Below are 25,772 nucleotides of genomic sequence, written 5' to 3' on the forward strand. Positions count from 1 at the left end.
TTCTAAATGAGATTCTAGAAGGGGACTATTGTAATGTCAAAACATTTTTTGTTTCTTCTCTTTCTCGTTCAATTATTTAGCTTGACTTTATTTTAAGGTTCCTCAGTTAGTCTCAGACAAAATAATTTCATTTAAGTATGAAGATCTCATCAGTCTAGACATCTTTCTACTCAAGGGCAGTTTAGAGTTTCAGAATTGTGACACTTAGAATAGATAATTTCTCTCTTTATGAATTATTGTAGGGGTCTCCAATGGAAACAATCACATTGAAATAATGAAGGTTAGACTAGGTGACTTGTATTATCAGGTTTACTGACAACAGGTTGTTTATTTTAAATTAAATGTATTGCTATTCTCTGAAAAATGACTGTCATACCAAGTACTGTATGCATTTCTTGTACAAGACCATGGAGAATTTAAGCATTGAAACTAGGAGGCTATGCGGTATCTTTCAGCAGAGCTTCAGAGTGAAATTCTTGCTGATATCCAGTGAGTTCTACATATTTCACCCCAGCACACCAGCTCTCTGGCATGACTGCGAACCTGACTAAACACAAAAGCTAGTCCATTCAGCATTTTTTACCAGGAGTATCTTCAAGAGCTTCAGCATTATCTGAGTGAGGCAAAAAACCCAAAGAATTATTCCTTGTTGTGGTCCACAAGTTCATCGGTATAGATAGATGATGGCAATTGTTAACCCTGTTGCATTTACTTCCTTTACAGGATGATTTCTAAAACTTAAGCAAACTGGGATTTTTCATCTCTTGTTTTCTGCAGCTTTTTTTATGAGAATTTGTTGCAAATAACGTCTTTTTAAATATGCAGTCCCTTAAAGGGTTGATTCACCCAAAAATGAAAATTCTGTCATTAATTACTCATTTAGTTTAAAATCCGTAAGACTTCGGAACACAAATTAAGATGAAAGATGATTTTACATGAAATCTGAGATTTTCGTCATTGCAACTTTTTTTAAGGTCCAGAAAGATAGTAAAAACATTGTTAAAATAGTCCATATGACTCCAGTGGTTCAACCTTAATGTTATGAAGCAACGGGGATACTTTGTTCACTATAAACCTCCCAAAAAACGACTTTATTCAACCATTTCTTCTCGCCTGTGTCATTCTCCTACGCTGTTGACGTGGTAAACAGAGCGCAGCGTTTCCGAGTTCTACGCCAGACACCGGCTTACCATTGGCTGATGCTGTAAGCACCACGATGCATACATGTGATGCTGACTCAAGAGCTAACCAATGGTGAACCGGCGTTCTGATGTAGAATGCGGAAGCACTGCACTGTGTTTACTATGTGAATAGCGTTGTAAATAGAATGAGATTGAAGAGAAGTTATTGTTGAATATAGTCCTTAGAGGTTAGATCGGGCTCAAAAAAATCAAGCCCGACCCTACCCGAGCCCGTGCACGTTGTGTCCGAGCCCGGCCCGGCCCGACACATTAACTGTAATTATGAGCCCGAGCCCGATTTAAACCCGACCATTGTTCAATATGTGGGCGTTTTGACGAGAACGAGCCTGTAATAAGCAAAGTGCAGCGAAGCGGACTGGTGAGGCTCATGATAAAACTACATTTAGTTTTCAGTTTTCTCCACAGCGACTGTACAGCCGAATAACATTTTGATGCAATATTTTCATGTTTAACACTTTGAAGCTGCTTTGAAACAATCATCATTGTAAAAGCGCTATAGGCTATAAATAAAGTTGACTTGACTCCGCTCAATAATCCGCAGGTGCGCTCATGATCCGCTCACCGGTAAACTGATGTTTGCTCAAATCCAGCTCAGACATTTATCTGTAACTTACTTTGTTCTAGCCATTAAACAATGTGTTTTTTCCTTCATATTTATGTTTAAATATTATAATATAATTTTTACATTTCATCTGATTATGATGAGTGAAAAGATGCGAGTGGGTCAGAAATGATTTTGGTGGTTATATTTAGTTTAATATTAAGTTTTGTTTTGTAGAAAGCATTTATTTCGTTTTGTTTAAAGTGTATCTTAATTTTAAAAAAAGGTTTCTTGGGCCAATTGCCTGGATTTAATAAATAAAAAGCAAATAGCAGACTATAATCGCGAGGTGAAGTCGTGGGAGTGATTACTTTCATTTCATCTCATGAACTGGAGCGCACGTCTCATAAATAAACCCAAACTCAGCAGGCTATACTTGCCTCACAGACATGACAAATATGCATATAGAAAGCTTGAAATGACCACTTTTAAACGAAACGATTCGAAGATATTTAATTAAGCAAAGTGCAGTGTTCACGCGAGCAGCTCTTGACTCAGAGCGTTTCTGTTTATAATGCTGCACTCCATCACTGCTCGAGCTGTGAGTTTAACACGCATTTTTACACTAATCCTGATTTGTGCAACTTTGTAGCCTACACATTTGTTTCTTAGTTGTTGTATTAGTTCTTACTTTGCTAAATATACATATAATTTCTGATTATAGCATAGCTTTCTGTCCACCCAATTAGACCAGTAAAGTAGGCTAATGATTAAAAAAACAAACGCTTGATCACGGGCCCGGCCCTACCCGACCCGAGGATAGTGCAGGGAAATCTCAGCCCGACCCGGCCCGCGGGTCGGTTCGGGTCAGGTTCGGGCTCGGGCTCGGGTAGAGAATCTAAACTCTAATAGTCCTTATTTTTGTTTGTGTTGTTGCACATAAAAAGTCTTGTCGGTTCATAACATTAAGGTTGAACCACTGTAGACACATGGACTATTTGAACAATGTCTTTGCAACTTTCAAGGCCTAGAAAGGTAGTAATGACATTGCGGCCTATGGGTGGTTAAGAGAGGTCTCTGATTTAATAAAAAATATCTTTATTTGAGTTTGAAGGTGAATGAAGGTCTTACGGGTTGGAGGGTTGGAATGACATGAGGATGAGTAACTAACCCTTGAAGTTATCCTTAATTCATATATTAATTATTTAACACATTTGTATTCTAATAAAACCTCACTCCAAACTAGTCAAAATCTTATTTTGTTGGAGTTAACGACCCCATCTTAAAAATAAAATTAGCATTTTTTTTGCCATTCGTTTATTTAACTTTGAGGCCATCGATATGCTAACATTGCTTTAAATCCTCTCTGCTTAAAAAAAAAATCTCATATCTTATATCTCATATATCTCACAGCAACTTGCTGTTTTAAGAGGAATTATGCCAACACAGGAAAAAAATACCTCATCAATCAAAATCAGGGTCCACGAAACTCATTTTTAAGATCCAGAACTCTGCACACACACTTACCCTTGTCTGTTGAGGATATTTTGAGCTTGTTGCTCAATGAAAAGGTCTCCGGGAGAGATGCCATATCGTGTTGTGGGCAGCGAAGCTCTGCGTGCTGTTCTAGGAGAACTTGCCACAGTGACGACAGCAACACCCTTAGTTGGTTGGGCTCCTGTTGTTTCCATGGGAACCGGAGCTTCCTGTGGGCGTAATTTCGGACTTCGATCAGGTGCTCGTCTATAGTTTTCCAAGTTCATTGCCCTCTCTCTCTCTCGCTCGGCATCCAAGCCTGATGGAGGAGCAGAATCGGGGGCGGGGTCAGAAGGCATGAAGACCCGCCCTATCCCTGAACTGCTGTATTTAGATCTGCTGCTGCTTCGATCCCGCCCCTTATCCTGCTCTTGCAATGCCCCGCCCCCAGTTCTGCTTTCACCACGTCCTCTGTCCGGAGGAGCCCCTCTGTCCGACAGGTCAGACTCTCTCCGTGCACGTGTGTAGCGTGGCGTGTAATCCAGATCCACCTCCTGGTCGAGAAGGATTCCGTAGCGTTCTGATAACTGTCGTCGACGTTCAGCTTTGTAGCGAGCGATCCGCTCCGCTTTAGAGCTGAGGCTGGCCGCGTCAGACTCTGCTGGTGTAAGGCCTGCTGGGTCAGGATGGGTGGTCGACTGTGGATCTGGACGCGTCCGAGCTCGGGGCTGCCGCTCAGGTGCTTCCATCTCATCACGACTGTAGCGCCGCACTGTAGAGTGGCAAACACATAGTGAGGAGGAGATCAACAAATTAATTTTACTAAAGGGATCATGACATGAGAAATCAAATTTTCCTTTATCTTTAGGTATATAAGAGGCCTTTGTATCATTAAAGGGTTAGTTCACCCAAAAATGAAAATTCTCTCGTTAATTACTTACCCTAATGTCGTTCGACACCCGTAAGATATTTTTGTTGAAATCCGATGGCTCAGAAAGGCCTTCATTGACACCAATGTCATTTCCTCTCTCAAGACCCATAAAGGCACTAAAGACGTCGTTACAAAGCCCATCTCACTACAGTGATTGTACAATCATTTTATTAAGCGACCAAAATAGTTTTTGTGCGCAAAAAAACTAAATAACGACTTATATAGTAATGGGCTGATTGCAAAAAGTTTCAAAAGGTTATGAATCAGCGTATCGATTCATGATCCGAATCATTAATTGATACACTGATTCATAACCGTTCGAAACTTTGTTTTGAAATCAGCCCATCATTATACAAGTTATTTAATTTTTTTTGCGCACAAAAACTATTCTCATCGCTTCATAAAATGGTTGTAGAGCCACTGTAGTGAGATGGGCTTTGTAACGACGTCTTTAGTGCCTTTATGGGTCTTGAGAGAGGAAATGACAGCCTTTCTGAGCCATCGGATTTCAACAAAAATATCTTGATTTGTGTTCTGAAGATGAACGGAGGTCTTACGGCTGTCGAAGTATACGTGACTAATTAATGACATAATTTTAATTTTTGGGTGAACTAACCCTTTAATACATCCTGATAGTTCCATTTAAAAAGTCCTTATCATCAATAAAAAAAGCATAATTTATAGAAATCAAGCCTTAAGAACATTTTTTAGATGAAGTCGTGGAGAGGATGTGAACATGGACTTTACATGTTACAGCGCGAGCTGGAGGCAAGTCTTCCATCAGCTCGTTTTCTGATATCGTTTCACGTGATAATCTCCTCAGCGTGATGCTTTTGTCCTCAGGTGTTCCCCCCACACAACAGGATTTTGGATTGTAAATATTTATCATGTTAAATATTTCGGATTCGAGATCGGGGTGGCTCAGACATTCTTTCTGAGCAGATTCAGTCACTCGTAATACACCTCACACCACAGGAAAATCTGATAAGATAATTTACCTAGAATTGTCGGAAGGGGAGAAATCAGTCTAAAATCTCCCGAATATCTTGTATGAACCCAGTATTTCAGAAATAAATAAATTGTGGTGTCTTACCCACAATGCCTTGATCGCTGGGATCTGAAGCACGTGTGTAGCGTGGTGTGTCCTCCTCCAGCAGCCGATTAGTCACAAGGCCAGTTGTGTTTTGCATGCTTGTAGTAAGAGCAGATGGAACATCAGATTCAATCCCCTCCAACCTTCTTGCTATCCTCTCCTTCCTGCATGATTTATGTAGTGTTTGGGTTAACTCAACATGCTGGAAGACTGAAAGGCTAAGACTTACGGTGCTTTCCATAAAGTAATGATGCAACATTGTAATGGAAACGATGACTATATGAGTTTTCAAAAGCAATCACTCATTGTACATCCGATGCTCAACCAAAGCAACTTACATTTCATTCAAGATATACATTTTATCAGTTCAGACATTACATGGGAATTGAACCCATGACCTTGACAATGCTAACCCTATACTCAACTCTTTGATATATAGAGAGGCCATTTTAATTGTAATATGCATAGAACATTTTTGGGAGACCAAATATACCTGTTCATTTCTGGATGATTTCTGATCGTGGTTTCAAATTGTTTCCTTAGCTCTGAAACTAAAAAGACAAATATTTTACTAAATATCCAACTTTAAGACATGTCACTATTCCTGTCTTCTACCTTTGTAAGCACACAGGTGTTATCTTAGTGTTTCTCACCTTTGGGCAGCACAGCAAGAATGTTTGCATCAATATCTGTAGTACTCCTAACCAGTGATGTCCTGTCATCCACATCAAAGCTGTAAGGCAAAAACAGAAAGTGCATGATTCAAAACAGTCCTGAGGTTTCAATAAGGCTTTAGTAAATGTCATTAGTGTCGTGTAGATATAGGTACACTAGACTTCATGTGTTTTATTTTTTTTATTTTTTTGAAAGGGGACTGGACCTACAGTAAGTGTAACACTAAAATCCAATTGGTTGATAGAAATATTGTTCTAGGTCCAATGTAAAAAAGTGCTCTACCTGCTTGGCCATGCTCCAACCTGATTCAATATGATAGAATGGATTTTCACTAGTCTGTCTCCAAAATCTACACTGGCAGTGGCATGTGATGAGCATGTGGCCAAACCTACCAATGTGTTCCCGTGTGACATTTTAAGCTGAATTAGCATAGAGGATCTTGAACGTTTACTTGAATCTGACCACAGGAATAGATTAGCTGTTAAGGTATTTATACATCTAGAGTTCCCCTTTGCCATGGTACCAGACCTGCCATCCCAAACAGCACACTCCAGTTACTCCCGTTTACAGCACACTATTCGCTATGCACAACAAACTCATAAGCAGGGCAGCAAAACACGAATTAGTTTTTAACTTATTGATTGGGAGCTTAAACAGCTTTAGATTTAATCTTTTTAGACATGCCCGATATGGAAACGATGCAAGGATGCATAACTGATTGAATCATTGAAAAATAACAAAAAAAGGTGTAATGGCTAATACACCCTTGATGTGAATTATATTTGTAATAATTTATAATAATAGTAAACAGTTCAAGTCAATTATTCCACTTAAACCAAATACTTCCCTACACCAAGGCTAAGTATCTTGCTTAGGAACAAGCTGTAGTTAACTAAAAGTACCCAGATCGAATGTGAAGTGATATGCTACTGTAATGTCAACAAACCTGAAACTTTGTCACACCCGTTCAAATATAGAAAATTAAATAAAGACCCTTGCAAGAATCAGAATCAAGTGGTTCGACAGTCCTTAGTTTAATTTTAAATTAACTAAATTATATTTTACAGATATTATAAATTCTGACTAGATTTCTGATATCTGTTAAATATTCTTTGAATGCAAGTTTCCTATTAAAACCATTATGTTCCCTTACATTTCAAGTAGCCTAGAAATCTAGACGCACCCTAGCGGCAGCAAATTTAATCTGCCGTGAGTGTCGTCTAGCAACTTTCAATACACGTCTAAGCTGTAAAAACCAAACTCTGGTCAGGCCAATCACATCGTGTATAGAGTCGGTGGGCGGGACTTAACATAATGACGGCCGAGTTGCGCTTGTGTGCTTCTAGTAAACACAGAAGCTGGCGAACAGCGGTCTTTCGAATCAGCTTTGACCGCGACTCTGGAAGACTTGGAGTTAAGCTTTTCTCTGAGAAAAGAACGGGACTGAAGTCATTCTTAAAAAGGGAAGATGTGTTCTGACTTTTTCCAACCGGATACGGCGAAAGTTGAATCTTTCAACTAGCTATGTTTCACCTTCGTTGCTCTGGTTGGTTGTAGCGCTATCCAATTGCGTGCAGAGGGAGTTTGAAAGACAACCGTTTATCCCGCCCCTCAGATTGAGCCCTGTCTATGGTGAGTTTCCAGACCAAACATCTTGATGTGGGTCTGGCTTGTCAGGCTACATTTCAAGCATTTTCTGATGATAATTCAGATATTAATATGGGACTGTGTAAACAATTGTCATACCACTTTCATTCTATGAAACATACAGCAACTAAGACACAAGGCAAGACATTTTGATCATAGACAACGACAGCCATTTCATGAGCTTTTTTTCATTTAAGACATTCTAAGTCGTGACTGCAACATGTTTATGTTCTATATTGTATGATCGTGAGGACCCCTGTAAAACTTTTGATTTATTCTGGACACATTAAAGGCGTGTCAGGAGCACATTCTTCTCTTTTAACAGCTTAACCAATGGAAGCAACAAAAGGTAACATGCACAAACACCCACACATACGCACTCTGGGTCTGTGATGATAACAGCAGACTACGCTTCTTCTCCTAGGCAAAAGCCTTTTAAAGAATCAATATATTTTGCAGTGTCGTGACCAATCACAATTTGTGACCACAGTAACCAAAACATCTAGCCGTTCCATTCCTCTCAAGATACATAACACACAGTGTCCTGATGTCCACAGTACAAAAGCTTCATTTCAAACACTGTTTCATATCTAACAGAGGCACAGCTATGTCGTTCAAAAACAGCAGAAGCAAAGTTAATTTATTTAAACTCCAGAATAAAGATGAAAGAGGGATATGTTTGTAGTTTGGCAGGAGCACAAGAAATCCTGCAGCACTCTATACTGTAGCTCTGCTTCAAAACCCAGTTGATTTCTATATAGCTATCAGGCATTAGCACATGTTGCTAAGCTAATGAAGAGATAAGACCTATACTGAGCACAAACACGCATAGCACAAACAAATATTGGGTCAAGCAGTCCATTTTAGTTTAAGTGCATTTTGACTTACACACACACACACACACACACACACACACACACACACACACACACACACACACACACACACACACACACACACACACACACACACACACACACACACACACACACACACACACACACACACACACACACACACTTTTGCTTATATGTTGACTTTGTCCATTTACATTAATGCATTTAGCAGGTTTGTCCACCATCTAAGATTTAAGTTGTTGCAGTGCATGCTGGGAATGCCTTATAAATGCTATGTATATAGGCAGCTCAAGGAGGTTTTGGAAGAGAGCTACTGTGATGAGACATTTTGGGCAGAAAATCTCTAATCTCTCTTATCAACCCATTTAGAGTTAAGTATTAAAGAACATAAAGGGATTAATTGAGTATTTCATTTAGCTATATAGCAATGGGAAGTGTTTAAAACTAAGACAAGTGTTGGGGTTAAAACGAATATTTAAAGAGGAAGGATGCATGGATTCTGACCTTATTGCTCTTTTCTTTAGTAGTGCAGGGCTGTAGAGCTTCGAAGAAGCTTCACCAACAAAGCCTGCAAAAAGAAACAAGACAAACTCTTCAACATATGTCTGAGATTATGTTAAGTGTTAGCTGGCTTTTACAAGACAAGTCACAAAATCTATCCAAGAAACAACTATTATACTGACGTAAATAAAATGAAACATTTGTGCACACAAACTGAAATTACCAGTTTAACTTGAATAGTTGAATGTACTAAAATGTATTTTAATGTTGTTTACAGTGAAGGTAAGCAACTCAAGATTTCATTACAATCCAGAAATACACACATTTATTTTGGACAAAAAATTGAATGGCCTTTTTATATCCTGAATGTCTCTACTTGTTGCCAACAACCACAACAATTTTAATAGCATTCCTTCAATTTTAATAACTTCATGTTTTGAACATTTGAAGGGATAGTTCACACAAAAATGAAAATCGTGTCATCACTTTTTCACCTTAAAGTTGTTCCAAACCCATATGAGTTTCTTGTTGGACACAAAATATATTTTAAAGAGTCTTGGTTATCAAACACTTGACAGTAGCCATTGACTTCCATAGCAGGAAAAAAAATTGTCTACAGTCAACTGTTTGGTTACCGACATTCTTCAAAATATTTTCTTTTGTGTTCAATAGAAGAAAGAAACTCATACAGGTTTGGAACAAAATAAGGGTGAGTAAATGATGACGAAATATCCATTCTTAGTGAACTATCCCTTTAAACCTGTGATTTTTTTTACCCCGCTGTACAGTCAACAGCTTGAGTTACTGTGTTTAACATTCTCCAGTGTTGGTCGAATGATAAATATACCCCCTCCAAATGGAGCACCTGGGCTGGGGAGGGAGGGTTCAATCCAAGAGCAAGCTGAGAAGAACAAAGTCAACGTGGGTGTGAAGACATCCTAATTAGCTTAGATGAAGTCTAGTGGACGAGTTTCCGTCCCAGGGTTGCCAGAGAATCTCTTCAGGATGCTGACAGCCACAAATTAGCACAGTGGAGATGAGAACAAGGCATTGTCTAAAAATACTAGTTGGGGAGATCATGGTAAAAAAAAAAAAATAGGCCCTGCTCAAAGGTTCACCCGTTAAAACGCATATAGTTCACAGCACAGAAAGACAGACATCCAGTAAACCACATTTACACAAGGTTACACAAACAGCACAACAGTAATTATCATGTCCTGCCATTAGCACGTTTTAACAGTGTTGACACTGAGTCTGGGGTCATTTTTTCCATGATCAACACATTACATTCAGGTTTATACACAGAGTGACAGCTGCAGGCACTACAGAGATGGGCCTCTTAAACTCTGGCAGTTGAATCGGAGAGATTTGGCTTAACAAAACATCTTAGACAGACTAAGACAGGCTATTACAGTAACTGTTCCACTTCAACAAGACCCAATTTAAGTTTAGTGGCTGACTGTTTTTAAAATGGCTGATGTTCATAATGTTTTCTGATGAGAAAAGTGTCAAAAGATCTTATGCTCAACAAGGGAGCATTTATTTGATCAAAAATATAGTAAAATAGGCAGAAAAAACAGTGGTTCCACTTTGTTTAAAGCATGTGCACCTTCAAAGCACTTACTTACCAAGTAAGTACTGACTAATATAAGGTAACTACGGGCCAGTTGTTCAAAAGTAATCTGATTTACTGGCTTGAAAATGGGTTGTTCAAAAGAAAAAAAGAATTCTGAAATCAGATTAGATCACAAAATCTGATCTGGATCAGTTTGTGTTGTTCAAAACTTTTTAGTAAGATTGGGACCTTTGATCCGAATAAATCAAGATTATACTGATCCCATCAAAAGGCTGGATTTCAGGAACAGTCAAAAATACATTTGTACCATGTAATACACACACACTTTTTATTTTGCTCTTGATTAGTTTAACTGTTAAAGTTAAAGTGTTTTTATCACTGCTTATAAACCCAGTCAAAATGTATTTGTGAGCGAACTGTTTTTCCAGGTGAACACTATGCAAAACTTGTCTGAGTGAACGCAAAAGCATTTTTTTCCCTGATCTCATATTGTTTTCCATCACCACATCCCTTAGAGTCTTCGTAGGCCAATAGTAATCCAGATTTGGTCATCTAAAAAAAGTGTGTATCCGGATCAGGGAGGGGGATCCAATTCAATTTTGCTTTGAAAAAACGGCACAAAATAAAGATGATCCTGATCATGGGTAGCAAAATGTTCCAAATCCACATCATTCTGATCCAGATTAAACTATTTGAACAACTGGCCCTGCATGGGTTAAGGGTGGGTTTAGAGCTAGGTTCGGGACTAGTACCTAGTTACAACACTGTTACTGCAACTACCTCAATAAGCAGTATGTATGCAAAATAGGATTGTAAAATAAAGTGCTACCAAAACAGTAATATTGTAAAATATGACATTTAGAAGAATTTTTCTATTTCTATATTTTATTTTAAAGTCATCTATTTGTTATTATAACCATTACCTTCAGTCTTCAGTGTCACATTATCCTTCAGAAATCATTTTAATATACTGATTTGCTGCTCAAGAAACATTTACTATTATTATTGCCATGTTCAAAACAGTTGTGCTGCCTAATATTTTTGTGAAAACTGAGAAACATTTTTGCAGGATTCCGTAATAAATGTATAATACTGAATAATCAGCTTTGCCAATATACATCAGTCTATCCAGAATCATTTACTTCGGAGGTGGGTTGTTTTTGTCTGCATATGGACACAATTCTTTTTTATGAATTCATAATTGATAAAAAAAAAGGTTAAAAAATATACTGTGTTCTCTGGAGAGCAGATTGACTGATGGATCCATTTCTTCTTTCTATTTGAAAATCTCCATTATCAAGGCTGTCTCTATATCTACATTGACTTCAGGCAGAATGACCACTCCAATCCATTTGGCAACAGTCATCAGCTGATGCACACTATCGCCAAATGGTCAAATTGAGGTCCATCACCAATCACATGCGAAGTTTCCAGCAACCTTTAGCACACCACAAGTATTCAGACTTCATCTGATCAAATAATCAATGTTCATGCTCAACAGACCAAGAGTAAAGCAAGTGTCAATACACTTCTGTTTTGTACAACTATTGAAATTAAACATTTTTCCAGGATCAAACAAAGCCATCCATTCTTAAATCAGACAACTGTGTGAGGCATTAACTCAATCAATGACCTGGAAACCGTTTTTACTCAAATCCCTGTGAATCAGCCTCACTGATAACAGTAACCAGGCACAGAGAGTTCCACACTTACCCTGACTGCACTGTGTGACATGGTTGAGATAGTTAGTAATCCACTGGTTTTGGAACATGTTGGAATGAAGAGGAAAGAAGAAAACGGAGGAAAGCGAGGAAAAAGACAGACAGACCTAAGCACAGGCTGAGACAGACGAAGAAAGAGAACAAGAGAGAGAGAGGGAGATTGCCACAGACAGACTCAACGTGATGGAAATGCACACAGGCAAAACTGCAGGGCTAAAGCAAACACATGAGAGGGTGGTGGAGAGAGAGAGAGAGAGAGAGAGAGAGAGAGAGAGAGAGAGAGAGAGAGAGAGAGAGAGAGAGAGAGAGAGAGAGAGAGAAGGGGGGGGGGGCACCTTAGGTGCTAAGGCAGCTCACAGGCAGTAATCTGATTACAGGCAGAAATTAGCCTGGATGATAAAAGTGGATTGTGGGAGCACGGTGGATGGACTTATGACATGAACGCTGCTACATTTACACACACTCACACATGCGTCAGCAATCCAGGAGTCACAAATACTCCGTGATGCAAAGATGAAAGCCTTTAATTAGGTCCGACCTGTTTTTAACATCTTTTAGTTTGAAAAACAAGGCAAATGAATGTGAAGCTTTATAAAACCAAACTGTGTTATTAAGAAAATGCTATATTCTTACAATGAATGAACACTAAAAGACTGCTAAAACAAAGATAAAAGTTATCTTCCATGTAATTGAGCTTCTATGCTAACTGCTACGAGTGCAACAGGATATTTTGTGGATCATTTAGATTCTACTTCTGCTGCATTGCAAAAGTGCTAGACGTTAAAGGGTTAGTTCACCCAAAAATAATATTTTTTGTCAATAATTCCTCATCCTTAATGTCGTTCGACACCCGTAAGATCTCCGTTCATCTTCGGAACACAAATGAAGATATTTTTGTTGAAATCCGATGGCTCAGAATAAAAATGTTTTGGTGAATTAACCCTTTAAGGTACCCCAGTAATTCTATCCCGTAAAACTAATCTTTTATCATCAAAATGGCATAAGCCTATTTACACGTATTTTCCTGCTAACATTTTTTTCCATGCCTTAAAATAGCTTGAATGTAACTGTGTGAACAATGATAATAAATAGGCAAGTCTGCCATGGTGTCCACCATGATTCGGGTCATTCTGACAACAAAGCACTTGAATGCAACAAGCTCATAATCATGACTCCTGAAGTGGGAATTATGAAATTTCCGATAGAACATGAAGGCAGCATTAGACCTTCAGTGGAGAAAAGAATATCGTAATATACATCATCCTATGCATAATTCACCCACTATTTTGAGAAATGTACCATATCAACAGGAAATACATACTGGGATAAAAATACTCAGCAATGGTTTTGACTTGTGAATTACACATGCTTCGACAGAAAGCATTTTAAAAACCAAGTTGCTAAACAGTTGTTTGCCAACATTACTGCCAGTGTTATTTTAAAATAATAAAATTGATTTAGCAATTTTTACTTCAAGTTCAATTTTAAGTAATAATATTAGACTAAAACTGAACTAAAAGTAAACTACCGGTATGGAAACATTCCAAGGAAAAAACAAATCGAAATTACAAAAGCACATGCAAAAAAAAACTGCCAATTTTTTTATTAAAATAAAAGCCAATTCAAAATATTACTAAATAAATACTAAAAAAATGTATATTACTATAATAACAAAGATTCCTGCTTGACTGCTGTATCCAGCTGCATCATAGTTATGTGAACTTCTTCGTCAGCACTTCCATGCATTAAGTTAACTCTATCACATCTGTTAATCAAACTGCCTCAAGACTCTCACTGAAAAGTAAATGACTGTTGATCCCTTTGTTGCTGTAAATCACAGTTAGCAGTGTGTGCAATAAGCCCACTCAGGTATATGCCAATACAACATGAGCTGACAATGTCATAGTGTGCACTAGAGGGAGCACCAAGAGCCAAAGGTCCTGTGAGGTTCACTAAACCAGTGTTCCTCAACTCCTGGGGACCCATGCACCATCAGAATATTTTATATTTCTCACTTAGTATGTTGAATAGGGAAACATCTAAATCATTCAGGAAAAAGAGACACTGCACTAAACAATGTGTAAAACTCATGAGTCAGCTATCTAGAGCCTGAATTAGGGATGGGTGATAAACGACATCATATTTTAGACTGCAGTTTTGCCTGATACACGCACGCACGCACGCACGCACGCACGCACGCACGCACGCACGCACGCTCACACACACACTCACACACACACTCTGACACACTCACACACACACTCACACACACTCACACACACTCACACACACTCACACACACTCACACACACTCACACACAAAAATGTACTTCTTAAAGAAATAATAATAATTATATAATCTATAAAGCAATATCAAACAACCAATATCTTTTTTTCATCCGTTTTACATGTAGTTCTGTTGTGCAAAAAAAAATATTTGTCTTATTTGACAAAAAATAAAAATGTAATGTTTTGTTGTATATAATAATATGTATTTCATGGGGCCCTAACTCAAAGGGTAGCTCCTGTGGAGTTTAATTGCGAACATACAAATTTACATGTTTACTTTCATTCTCAGGGTCTCACAATGAAAAAATAAATATGACCCTGGACATAAGCCACAGGTATATTTGTGGCAATCGCCAACAATACATTGTAGAGATCAAAATAATCGATTATTTTTTTATGCCAAAAAAAATAGGATATTAAGTAAAGATCATCTTCCATGATGTTATTTTGTAAATGTCCTTCCCAAAAAAATATATTAGTAGTAACATGTGTTGCTAAGGACTTCAAATAGTTGAAAAAGAAATATTGTCCTATCCCAACAAACCATTGGCTATATCAACGGATTAAAGGTTATTTATTTAGCTTTCAGATTATGTACAAATCTCACTTTCAAAAAATGCACCCTAATGACTGGTTTGTGATCCAGGGTAACACAGGTGGAACGCATTTCCTTCCCCATTAATAGTAAATGAAGTGTGATAAATATCAATATTGTATGATATGGAAAAAAATATTGTGATAGTATTTGTGGCCATATTACTGCTTGCCCAGCCCTTACCTGAAAAACAGCACAGCTTCTTTTACTGGCACATTTGCAAGTAATTCTATTGTATGCCACAGTACAATGGACAATTGGACATTATATGTAAAAAAAGACTGGAGACAATCAGTATTCATTAGGCTTGGGCGGTAATTCGGTAAAATGGTATACCGCGGGATCTAAAAATAGCAACGGTATCAGTTTCAATACCGTCAAACCGTCAAAAAAAAAATCAACTTACATATTGCTGATCAACAATTAATTATTAAATATTTAATAAGTTGAACTAATTAAACTATTTACATATTAAATACTATTTATTTATTAAATGCCTAAATATGTGTATGCGTTGTTGTGACAGCGTCGATGAGAGAGAGAGAGAGAGAGAGAGAGAGAGAGGGGAAAAGACGGCGAGTCGGGCACTGAGTTGTTCGGTCTCGAAAAAGAACACAACTTCTGCAGTTTGGAAGTATTTTGGGTTTTGACGGTAAATACAGACGAGGCAATTTGCAAATTGTGCAACAAAAAGATGACTGCGAGAGATGGAAATACCTTGAACCTAAGGGCGTATATCCGAAACCACCATCCACTCACTGCTGCGTGGATGAAAAACCGAGCGCACCCTCGGACTATGCTGTAATATTGCCGAAGCCTTTTGTCACACAGCTGGCAATGTAAGCAATAAGCATGAACTCCACAAAAATCAAGTGGACATGGGACTCACAAAAAAAAAAGTCAATTGTCGGACAATTGTCTCATAACGGTAAGCATAAAACGTGCAGAGAGTTTCTCAGGGGCAGGGGCTCAAATGTAAAAAATAAAATAAAAATATAGGCCTATATATATATATATATATATATATATATATATATATATATATATATATATATAAGCCAAGCCAACAGTTTGTTGACGCTGTCTGAGCCTTACATCATAATGTTTTAATTATTCACGGTAATACCGTATACCGAGGTAAAATAGGAAGGAGGTTTGACGGTATCAAAATTTGGATACCGCCCAAGCCTAGTATTCATGCAAACATGACAATGTTTCTGTGCTTATCAAGAGCGATTTCATATGAGATTGATGGCATTCATGAAATTCAGAATGTTAAACTAGCTGTAAAAAAAAACCAGCCATACTGCTGTTTTTTTTTTTTTTTTAGAAAACCCGGTCCATACTTGCCAGAGCCATAACACTAGCACATGCAAACATGTCCATCTCTCTGTCCTCTATCTTACTGGACCACTCAAGCACTGCTGCCCTTAATAAGGCAATGTGTGATGTGATTGGCTGAGAGACCTCAAGGAGGCGTGGCTAACTTATGTTTATCCGGCTCTGCTGTGCATGTGCTCTTCACCACTCTACCATATTCCTTTCACTCCTGGAAGTCATACCTCTACTTTTCCTTCCCCCTTAGCCAATGCAAGGACACAAATAAACAAACAATGTATTCAAGATTTGTATGTAGTTATGACCAAGTAGTTGATGTTAAGAAGGAGATTTTTACCTGCCTTTACTGCAAAATTAGAGAGTGCATTTGAGATCTAAAAAAAAACATAAATAACTAGACTCCAGCTTCCAGTAAGCAAAGGATTCATGACATGGTCTATTCTGGTAATTTAGAGGTTTGTAGCTGGTTACGCAGGACTATGAGCGTGTCAGATGGGTTGTGTTAGGTCAGTAACACATCTGAGTGTAGGAGTCTCATTCATTTTTTGCCATAGATCCCCTGATTTTTTACAATAACTTATAAGTCAGTCATCATGCACTCTCAAACTTGTTATATATCATTCAAATGGATGGGGTCAGTATATATTTTTTAGAAATGAATATCTTTATTCAGCAAGGGTGCATTTAATCTGAGATTTACAATTTCTATTTTAAATGAATGGTGTTGTTTTGAAGCTTATATTTAAAGAATCCTGGATAAAAATGTATAAAATGCAGTTAAGAGTTAAAACAAAGATATTAAGCAGTACAACTGTTTTCAACATTGATAATAATAAGAAATGTTTCTTGAGCAAGTCAGCATGTTAGAATAATTTCTGAAGAATCAAGTGACACTGAAGACTGGAATAATGCTGAAAATTTTGCTCACAGGAATTGCATTTAAATATATATTAAAATAGAAAAAAGTGATTTTATACTGTAATGATATTTCACTTTAGTGTATTTCAAATCACTGAATCAAGAGATTCAATAAATCAATCAAGGATTATATCAACAGATTCAAACTGAACTGCCAATTTACACGATACATCTGACTTTCATATACTACTTTTTTGAATGGAGAGTTTTATAGGAAAAATAAAAGACTCTGTTGCACTCTGATGTGTAGTCTATGGCATCACAATGAAATCAGGATTCAAATTTCACATTCATCACTCGAGGAACTGCTAGTGCCATTGCCAAGCAACTATCTTGTTTGTATAAGACAAAGTTGAACGGTGGGCCACATCAAAGCATTGTGGGAAGAACGGACACCACATAAAAACAACAAAGTTCAGTCTAAACGCTCTGACCTATAAGAGATTACTAAACACTCCATGCTCAAACATTGATGGTCACTTGCTGCTGTTTACTTGACATTTATTGACACGAGCCCTTGTAATTGCTGTAAAGCTTTGTGCTGTGCAGGTATGCATTAGAAGCAAATGGGAATTGAAGTATACAGACACCAACACAGGGTGTGACAGGCACTGAAGCTTAAGTACAGTCCTACCCTTAAATACCATTTTGCACATTACAAAGGTCTGTGCTCATCTCAGATGTAGCAACTGCCATATCAAATAATGAACATTAAAGTTGGCATGGAAGTTGTGATTCTGTTGTGACATATCTCAGAAATGGCTTCTGGAATGAGAAAAACAATATATTACCATATTACTGCTTGCCCAGCCCTTACCCCCCTTACTATTTGAGCTTGGGCGGTTCAATCTGGACTCGATCCATAGAGGAGTGATTATGCCTGAACAAATACTGTTCGGACCAATTAAATCATCAGGGCGGGCTTTAGACGATGACGGACAGATGATAAACAGTAATGTAATCATCCATGTCATCAAAGGCGCTTGGATTATATTTATTCAAATCCTAAACGGAGAGCTTGTTTGTATCTGCATTCACCTTCACAATTTCTCTCAGAAATGATGATCATGTTGGGTAAGTACTCTGTGTAAGTACTCTGTGTATCCTGTGTATCCTCTGTGATTCACTAACTCTGTGAATCTTTTTTACAACACCGGCAAAGATCGTTTATTCCATCGTGTGTGCAGACAGGGTTGCCAAGTTTTTACAACAAAACCCGCCAACTACTAGCCCTAAACAATAGCTTCTCGGGGGGGTTGTATGGAAAAAATGGCGTTTGGGGGGTAAAATGTGTTATTTTGGCAAGGTTGCCTGCTAAAATTCACACTCATGGGTCTATATATCACATAATAGTCAATTAAACCCGTGGACATAGAAAACCCATGGAAAAAAAACGCGTACTTGGCAACACAGTGCAGTTGAGTTCTGTTGACATTTCACAATGACCGTAATGTGTCGCTTCGTTGCTCTGATTGGTTGTAGGTCTATCCAATTGATGTCTTCCCTGGTTCGGTTGAAACACGCCCCATAATCACAGCCCAATGGAGCATCAGACTCATATTCTGACTAGAATTGAGTATAACCATGTCAGGCTAATGGAAAAGGGAAATTTACAAAAAAAAAAATTTTTTTACAAAGTTCAAAAAATGAAGCCATTTAAAAAAATATTGTTAAAATATCGAAATATCTAGATATAGAAGATGAAAGCATAAAGTCTATAATCACCTCAACTAAAGACATGGGTCCCGTTATAATTAATGATACTGTCTACACTGGATGCAGTACGACACTAGACCTATCCACCTTTCTATTTCTGACACAATGTAATTTAGTCACCAAACTTTTCCACTGCAGAGACTAATATTATCATAAAGTAATAAAAAAAAATATCTCTTTACGGTAATATGAGGGACACCACAGTGACTGTAGAAATGGTCAAATCACTTGTGGAATCTTATAAAAACCCTTTTCGTGCATTTAACCCAGCACAGCTTGGAGGAGGAGTTCGGTCAGACTACATTCTCTAGACGTTCTGGTCTCCATCTTCTGCCTTTATTAGGACACAGAGTGCTCACTGGCAGGATGAGGTTTGTTTAAATTACTGCTGAACTACAGACTGCACTGTGAGAACAACCATTCGAACATACCTTACAGACAGGAGTCAGGTGTGGGTCTCGAACGTCCTCAAACACTAGAGGCTGGAAACCCAGACAGAGATGAAGCGCTGAATTACAAGTGTTTCTCTATTGGGAACCTGCGCATAGACCATCTCAATATGTCTCATTATCTCTTCTCAAAAGGACTTGTCTTTACCCACTCTTATTTTCATCTCATCTCATCCTCCTCCTGCCAACAGTCTTTGCACTTGTAATTAAAAACACAGTATGCATTTTGTATTCAGAATAAATAGCCTATGCACAGAATATCTGGAGAACCTACTATGGCAAAATGTGAAATACAGAACCAGCAAACAATGCGTGATGCAAAACTGTATCCCACAATGCAATGTGCTTGATTTGAACTTCCAGTGTTACAAATAAATCAGCTGAAATATAAACAATAAGATGATAAACGCATGCCAGTCGCTGAATTAGTCATACAATACATTAACCGTATATATAATAAAGTCATAATAAAATAAAAAATATCCAATATTAATCTCAAATAAAACAGTGTTATCTAAACTGGACATCAATTACTGAATAAAGGTAAGGTAAGCAATGATTTTCATAAACACTGTTATTCCGGTTAAGACTTCACATCTTAAAGGTGCACTATGTAGGATTTTTGCAGTAAAATGTACAAAAAAAAAAAAAACTAGGCCAGTGTTATATATTTTGTTCATTTGAGTTCTTACAATATCCCAAATGTTTACAATTATTTGTAAATTGTGAGCAAATTGCTATTTTAACCAAGGACCGGGACATCTGAGGGAGTCGCCTGTCAATGGTGTCATATCTGCGTTACCCTCGGTTTCTGGTTTTATTTTGCAGAAATGCTTTACTCTCATAGCAGCCGCCGAGTGAACGCACAGAATAATGTCATAACATCATTTTAAACACATTAAATGTATCTAATGTGATAAACAGAGCTGCGTAACCTTATATTCATGACCCGAAAATGGCACCCGCAACTGTATCCCGTCCCGCTTCATACTGCAGTAACGTTAATAACCGCATCCATGAACATGATTTCTGCCCGAGTCCTTTCCACCGGCTGTGAGGTGAAGACCACATGTCCCAAGATTCTGCACTCAAACTCGGCGTCATCAAACTGCACCTTTGTTTTGAATAGGCGCCCTCTAGCAGATGGAAAAGTTACATAATGTAGCTTTAATAGTAATCAATAATAGAAGTGGTCTAAGTAATAATAATTTTTTTATAAGTATGTATATCTTCGAAAAATTACCTTTTACTAGGGCTGTTGTGATGAAGGAATTTCCCTTGCAGTAATTTTGAGTGGCTCTATATTGTGATATGGGATATTATCATTCCTTTACACAAATATTATGTGTTACATTGTGGTCAGCAGAAGTAACCAATAAAACTAAACAGACCATAGAAACAGGAAGTGAAGTAAACAGAAGAGGATGTCAAAATAAGGCTCCACAGACCAGAATATAAACCTGACAATAAGCTTGTTAGGCTATTGTTAAATGTTAAGCCTATGTGAAATCAGGCCTAATTGTAGTTTTAAAAAAACAAATATTTATTTATATATACACACACACACACACACACACACACACACACACACACACACACACAGGTCCTTCTCAAAAAATTACCATATTGTGATAAAGTTAATTATTTTCCATAATGTAATGATAAAAAGTAAACTTTCATATATTTTAGATTCATTGCACACCAACTGAAATATTTCAGGTCTTTTATTGTTTTAATACTGATGATTTTGGCATACAGCTCTGTATGCCATCTCAGACTTCATCTAAAAAAATTAGCATATTTCATCCGACTAATAAAAGAAAAGTGTTTTTAATACAAAAAAAGTCAACCTTCAAATAGTTATGTTCAGTTATGCACTCAATACTTGGTCGTGAATCCTTTTGCAGAAATGACTGCTTCAATGCGCCGTGGCATTACTGCTTCGATAGCGGTCTTAAGCTCATCCAGAGTGTTGGGTCTTGCGTCTCTCAACTTTCTCTTCACAATATCCCACAGATTCTCTATGGGGTTCAGGTCAGGAGAGTTGGCAGGCCAATTGAGCACAGTAATACCATGGTCAGTAAACCATTTATCAGTGGTTTTGGCACTGTGAGCAGGTGCCAGGTCGTGCTGAAAAACCAAATCTTCATCTCCATAAAGCTTTTCAGCAGATGGAAGTATGAAGTGCTCCAAAATCTCCTGATAGCTAGCTGCATTGACCCTGCCCTTGATAAAACACAGTGGACCAACACCAGCAGCTGACATGGCACTCCAGACCATCACTGACTGTGGGGACTTGACACTGGACTTCAGGCATTTTGGCATTTCCTTCTCCCCAGTCTTCCTCCAGACTCCGGCACCTTGATTTCTGAATGACATGCAAGATTTGCTTTCATCTGAAAAAAAGTACTTTGGTCCACTAAGCAACAGTCCAGTGCTGCTTCTCTGTAGCCCAAAAGTGGCTTGACCTGAGGAATGCGGCACCTGTAGCCCATTTCCTGCACACGCCTGTGCACGGTGGCTCTGGATGTTTCTACTCCAGACTCAGTCCACTGCTTCCGCAGGTCCCCCAAGGTCTGGAATCGGTCCTTCTCCACAATCTTCCTCAGGTTCAGTCAACTCTTCTAGTTGGGCAGCGTTTTTTGCCACACTTTTTCCTTCCCACAGACTTCCCACTGAGGTGCTTTGATACAGCACTCTGGGAACAGCCTATTCGGTCAGAAATGTCTTTCTGTGTCTTACCCTCACGCCTGAGGGTGTCAATGATGGCCTTCTGGACAAGGTCGGGTCGGCAGTCTTACCCATGATTGGGGTTTTGAGTAATGAACCAGGCTGGGAGTTTTTAAAAGCCTCAGGAATCTTTTGCAGGTGTTTAGAGTAGAGGTCTACAGAAATCTCATCTAAAGGTCTCATCCGACAGAAATATAAACACATCAGAAACGCATTCGATTTAAATACATATTTTGTTATTTTGATCAGAAAACTGTCAAGTGTTCTAAAAAAGCAAACTGTTTGGATCTATATGAAATAACACTTTAATATAATACAATAATCCATTATAATCCATTATATTCCAATATTCCATTTGTAACATTAAGTAAGGTTAACAAATGCTGTAGAAGTATTACTCATTGTTAGTTTTATCTGTTAACCTTTTTTATGCATTATGAACTAACATGTATTGCTCAACTATTATTACATGGTGTAAAATGTATATTGCATATCATTCATGTAAGCTAGCTAAATAAGCTAATAAATCCTTGTTAACAAATGAGACTTGCAGTTTGTTACCTGACATTCACTTACATGTTTCTAGGTTATAGCTAAAGAAACATTTATTTGTAATATTTTAATGTTTTAGTTATTTTCTGTAGATTTTTTTTCTGTTAGAACTTCATATTTACATATGCAATTTACACCATTTTCATGGTCCAGTACTGTTTTTTTAAGTTCAGCACTGTTTTTTTTTTTTTATTTGTTATTATTATAATTATTATAATTATTATTATTATTATTGTTATCTAGTATCTTTTTAAAAGCTATCGGTCAATTAATCGGTTATCAGCAAGCGTGGTCCAACTCAGCTATCGCTATCGGTAGAATCCACTATCGGTCGACCTCTAGTTTAGAGTTCATTAGTTGATTCTGATGATTAGGTTAATAGCTCGTTTAGAGAACCTTTTCATGATATGCTAATTTTTTGAGACAGGAATTTTGGGTTTTCATGAGCTGTATGCCAAAATCATCAGTATTAAAACAATAAAAGACCTGAAATATTTCAGTTGGTGCGCAATGAATCTAAAATATATGAAAGTTTAATTTTTATCATTACATTATGGAAAATAATGAACTTTATCACAATAGGCTATTTTTTTGAGAAGGACCTGTATGTATATATAAATGAATCACAAATTACAAAAAAGTCAAACATAAATTTTAAATAAAAACAAATGCAAAAAAGTCTTATTTAAAAGATTATAACTGGATGCCATTAACTAAATTATACAATATTAACTGTAGAAGGGTAATAAATAAATAAATAAATATCAGAATTAAAAAAATGCAAAGTGTCATTTTCAAGGATTAGAAGATTACATGTGTATGTATACATGCAAGGGAAAAACACTAAACTTCATACACTCTAAAAAATAATTCAGTGGCTTAGTAAATATCACAGTAATAATTAACTTTATTAACTTAATAAAATCTCTCAATATCATTTACTTGATGGTTTTAGTTAAACATACCAAAATAACTGACTAAAAATCCAACAGTTAATTTTGTCTAAAATGTATAGTTATATTTAAGTTTTTTTCACTAAAATAATTTAGTATTCAAATAACCAATTATTTATTTTAAATATACTTAATACATTTGTGAAATTTATTTCAAAATATTTGAGAATGGAGAATTAAACCGATCTGTTTTAAGAACCACAAATATTACTTAATTAAAATCAAAATTATTAATATTTAACACACACTGAAGAAATTGAGTAAGTTTACTCGATTAAAACAATGCACCCCTCCCCCACCCTCTGACGTGACGACAGCTCGACGGTTGAGTGAGTGCGGATATTTGAATTCTCCTCAGTCACCAGAGCAGTTTCTTCTTCTCAGCGTCGCAGAATTGGGGCATTTCCTCTGTGAAATTCAGGTTTGTATGTTTTGTTTTATCTATATAATCATTGTGCTAAAAGGCATTTTGTTTAATTCAAAACAACATCTAGGGACGCAGTGTGAGTCACCTTAAGTTAACGTGTGGCGTTGGTCTTTGAAACGCCTGCTGTGTTGCTCAAAACACACAACTTTATTCGTAAAGATAATGAATATAATGAATTTGGATGATAAAATCTTATTAAAACTGGGCACTGTTTGTTTATTGTCAGGTTATGGAGTCTGGCGCCTCGCAGCATCTTTCAGCTACGAATGCGGTCTCAAGTTCAAAGTCCACCCGCAGACCGCTAACGTTAGTCCATCTCAGGCTCGAGAAACAGCGCTGATACGGTGGAAATGGGACGACAGACCGGTTGATTACAGTTGAATTACTTTTAAATGTTTAATTTTTACTTCTAAAATGTTTGTTACATGAGTTTAAATGTTGTAAAATAACTCTTATTCTTTACATGTCAAAACAGTAATATATACTGTAACGTTATTGCTGTACTCATCGACAATAAAGGCCATGTCATGTATAAGTGTGTTTGTGTGGACTGTGGAGTATTTTACAAAGGTTAAGAGGAAATTAAAGTTATGCTATACAAGTTAGTAATACTCATAAATAAAAACAGTTCATATTAGTCATAAATATTGTTTTTTAAATGCTTTTTACCCAATTTTTTCTACTCAATTGAATTTGTTAATGTAACATATGCCGTTACTCAGATCTACTTAATTTTTTTACTTACATTTACTCAGTTCATATGGTGTCTATAATTGATTTCACTGCTTTAAAATTTACTCAATTTTTTTAGTGTAAAAATGTTTCACCAAAAAAATTGAGTAAATCATAGTATTAGTTTTTAGAGTGTAGTATTCTGTGCAATATGCAGTAAGCAGTACACTAGCATTTCATTCCAAACACAGCACATATTTTCTCGGAGGTTTACAAATGGTGAGGATTTACATTCTCTGCTCTTATAAGGCTGTGAAGAGTCTGAATCAGTCACAGGCCTCATCACCCCACAAAATTTATTCGAAAGTTGTTCTTGGCTCAGTTTTGGGAAATAGCTGATCTTGCATCCACAACATTCTAAACATGAAGCAACACTAAAGAGCTACACAAGGAATTAATTCTGAACATTGGTTAATTCATGCTGTTACTCAAAACCTGTGCTCCTTCATTCCTCTTCTGCGTTTCAAACTCCTCCATCCTTCAATCTCTCTTGTAATTCAAAATCCCCAACAGACAGGAACTCACAAACACTCAAAGCATCGTCAAACACAGCTGATGGATTACAAGAAAGTGCCATCTGAAGTCTGTAATGATCAATGGAGTTGGCCAAAATTTCAATCTGTACCAAGAGGGTATGGGCCAGTTTACCCCTGCTGGCAGATGCCATAACTACACTGTAAAAACAAATTGTTGGTTTTTGTTGGTTTAACTTAAAAAAGTAAGTAACCTGGTTGCCTTAAAATTTTGAGTTTATTGAAATTAAAAATTTGAGTTGATACAATGAAGGCAATTTGTTTAATAAATAGAAACTCAAAATATTTTTGTATCTGAACTGCATAATATTTTTGATAAA

The 25,772-nt window shown here is 37.2% G+C and overlaps 1 protein-coding gene across 4 annotated transcripts in view; it reads right to left on the bottom strand.

The window, feature by feature from the left end:
- The window catches only part of svilb (supervillin b), a 52,026-nt gene extending 39,627 nt beyond the window's left edge, over positions 1-12,399 (bottom strand). For 3 of the 4 annotated variants that reach the window (XM_067452716.1, XM_067452717.1, XM_067452715.1), the window contains exons 1-6: positions 12,213-12,399; positions 8,927-8,990; positions 5,897-5,976; positions 5,737-5,794; positions 5,244-5,407; positions 3,271-3,991 (exon numbers count right to left, since the gene is read on the bottom strand). In XM_067452716.1, the coding sequence (XP_067308817.1) occupies positions 3,271-3,991; positions 5,244-5,407; positions 5,737-5,794; positions 5,897-5,976; positions 8,927-8,990; positions 12,213-12,270 (1,145 nt within the window). In that variant the 5' untranslated portion in view covers positions 12,271-12,399. The remainder of the gene's footprint in view (positions 1-3,270; positions 3,992-5,243; positions 5,408-5,736; positions 5,795-5,896; positions 5,977-8,926; positions 8,991-12,212) is intronic. The other variant, XM_067452718.1, reaches the window with a different exon arrangement.
- Positions 12,400-25,772: the final 13,373 nt, after the last annotated feature.

The sequence above is a fragment of the Pseudorasbora parva genome, chromosome 9, assembly GCF_024679245.1.
Source record: "Pseudorasbora parva isolate DD20220531a chromosome 9, ASM2467924v1, whole genome shotgun sequence".
Taxonomy (NCBI): domain Eukaryota; kingdom Metazoa; phylum Chordata; class Actinopteri; order Cypriniformes; family Gobionidae; genus Pseudorasbora; species Pseudorasbora parva.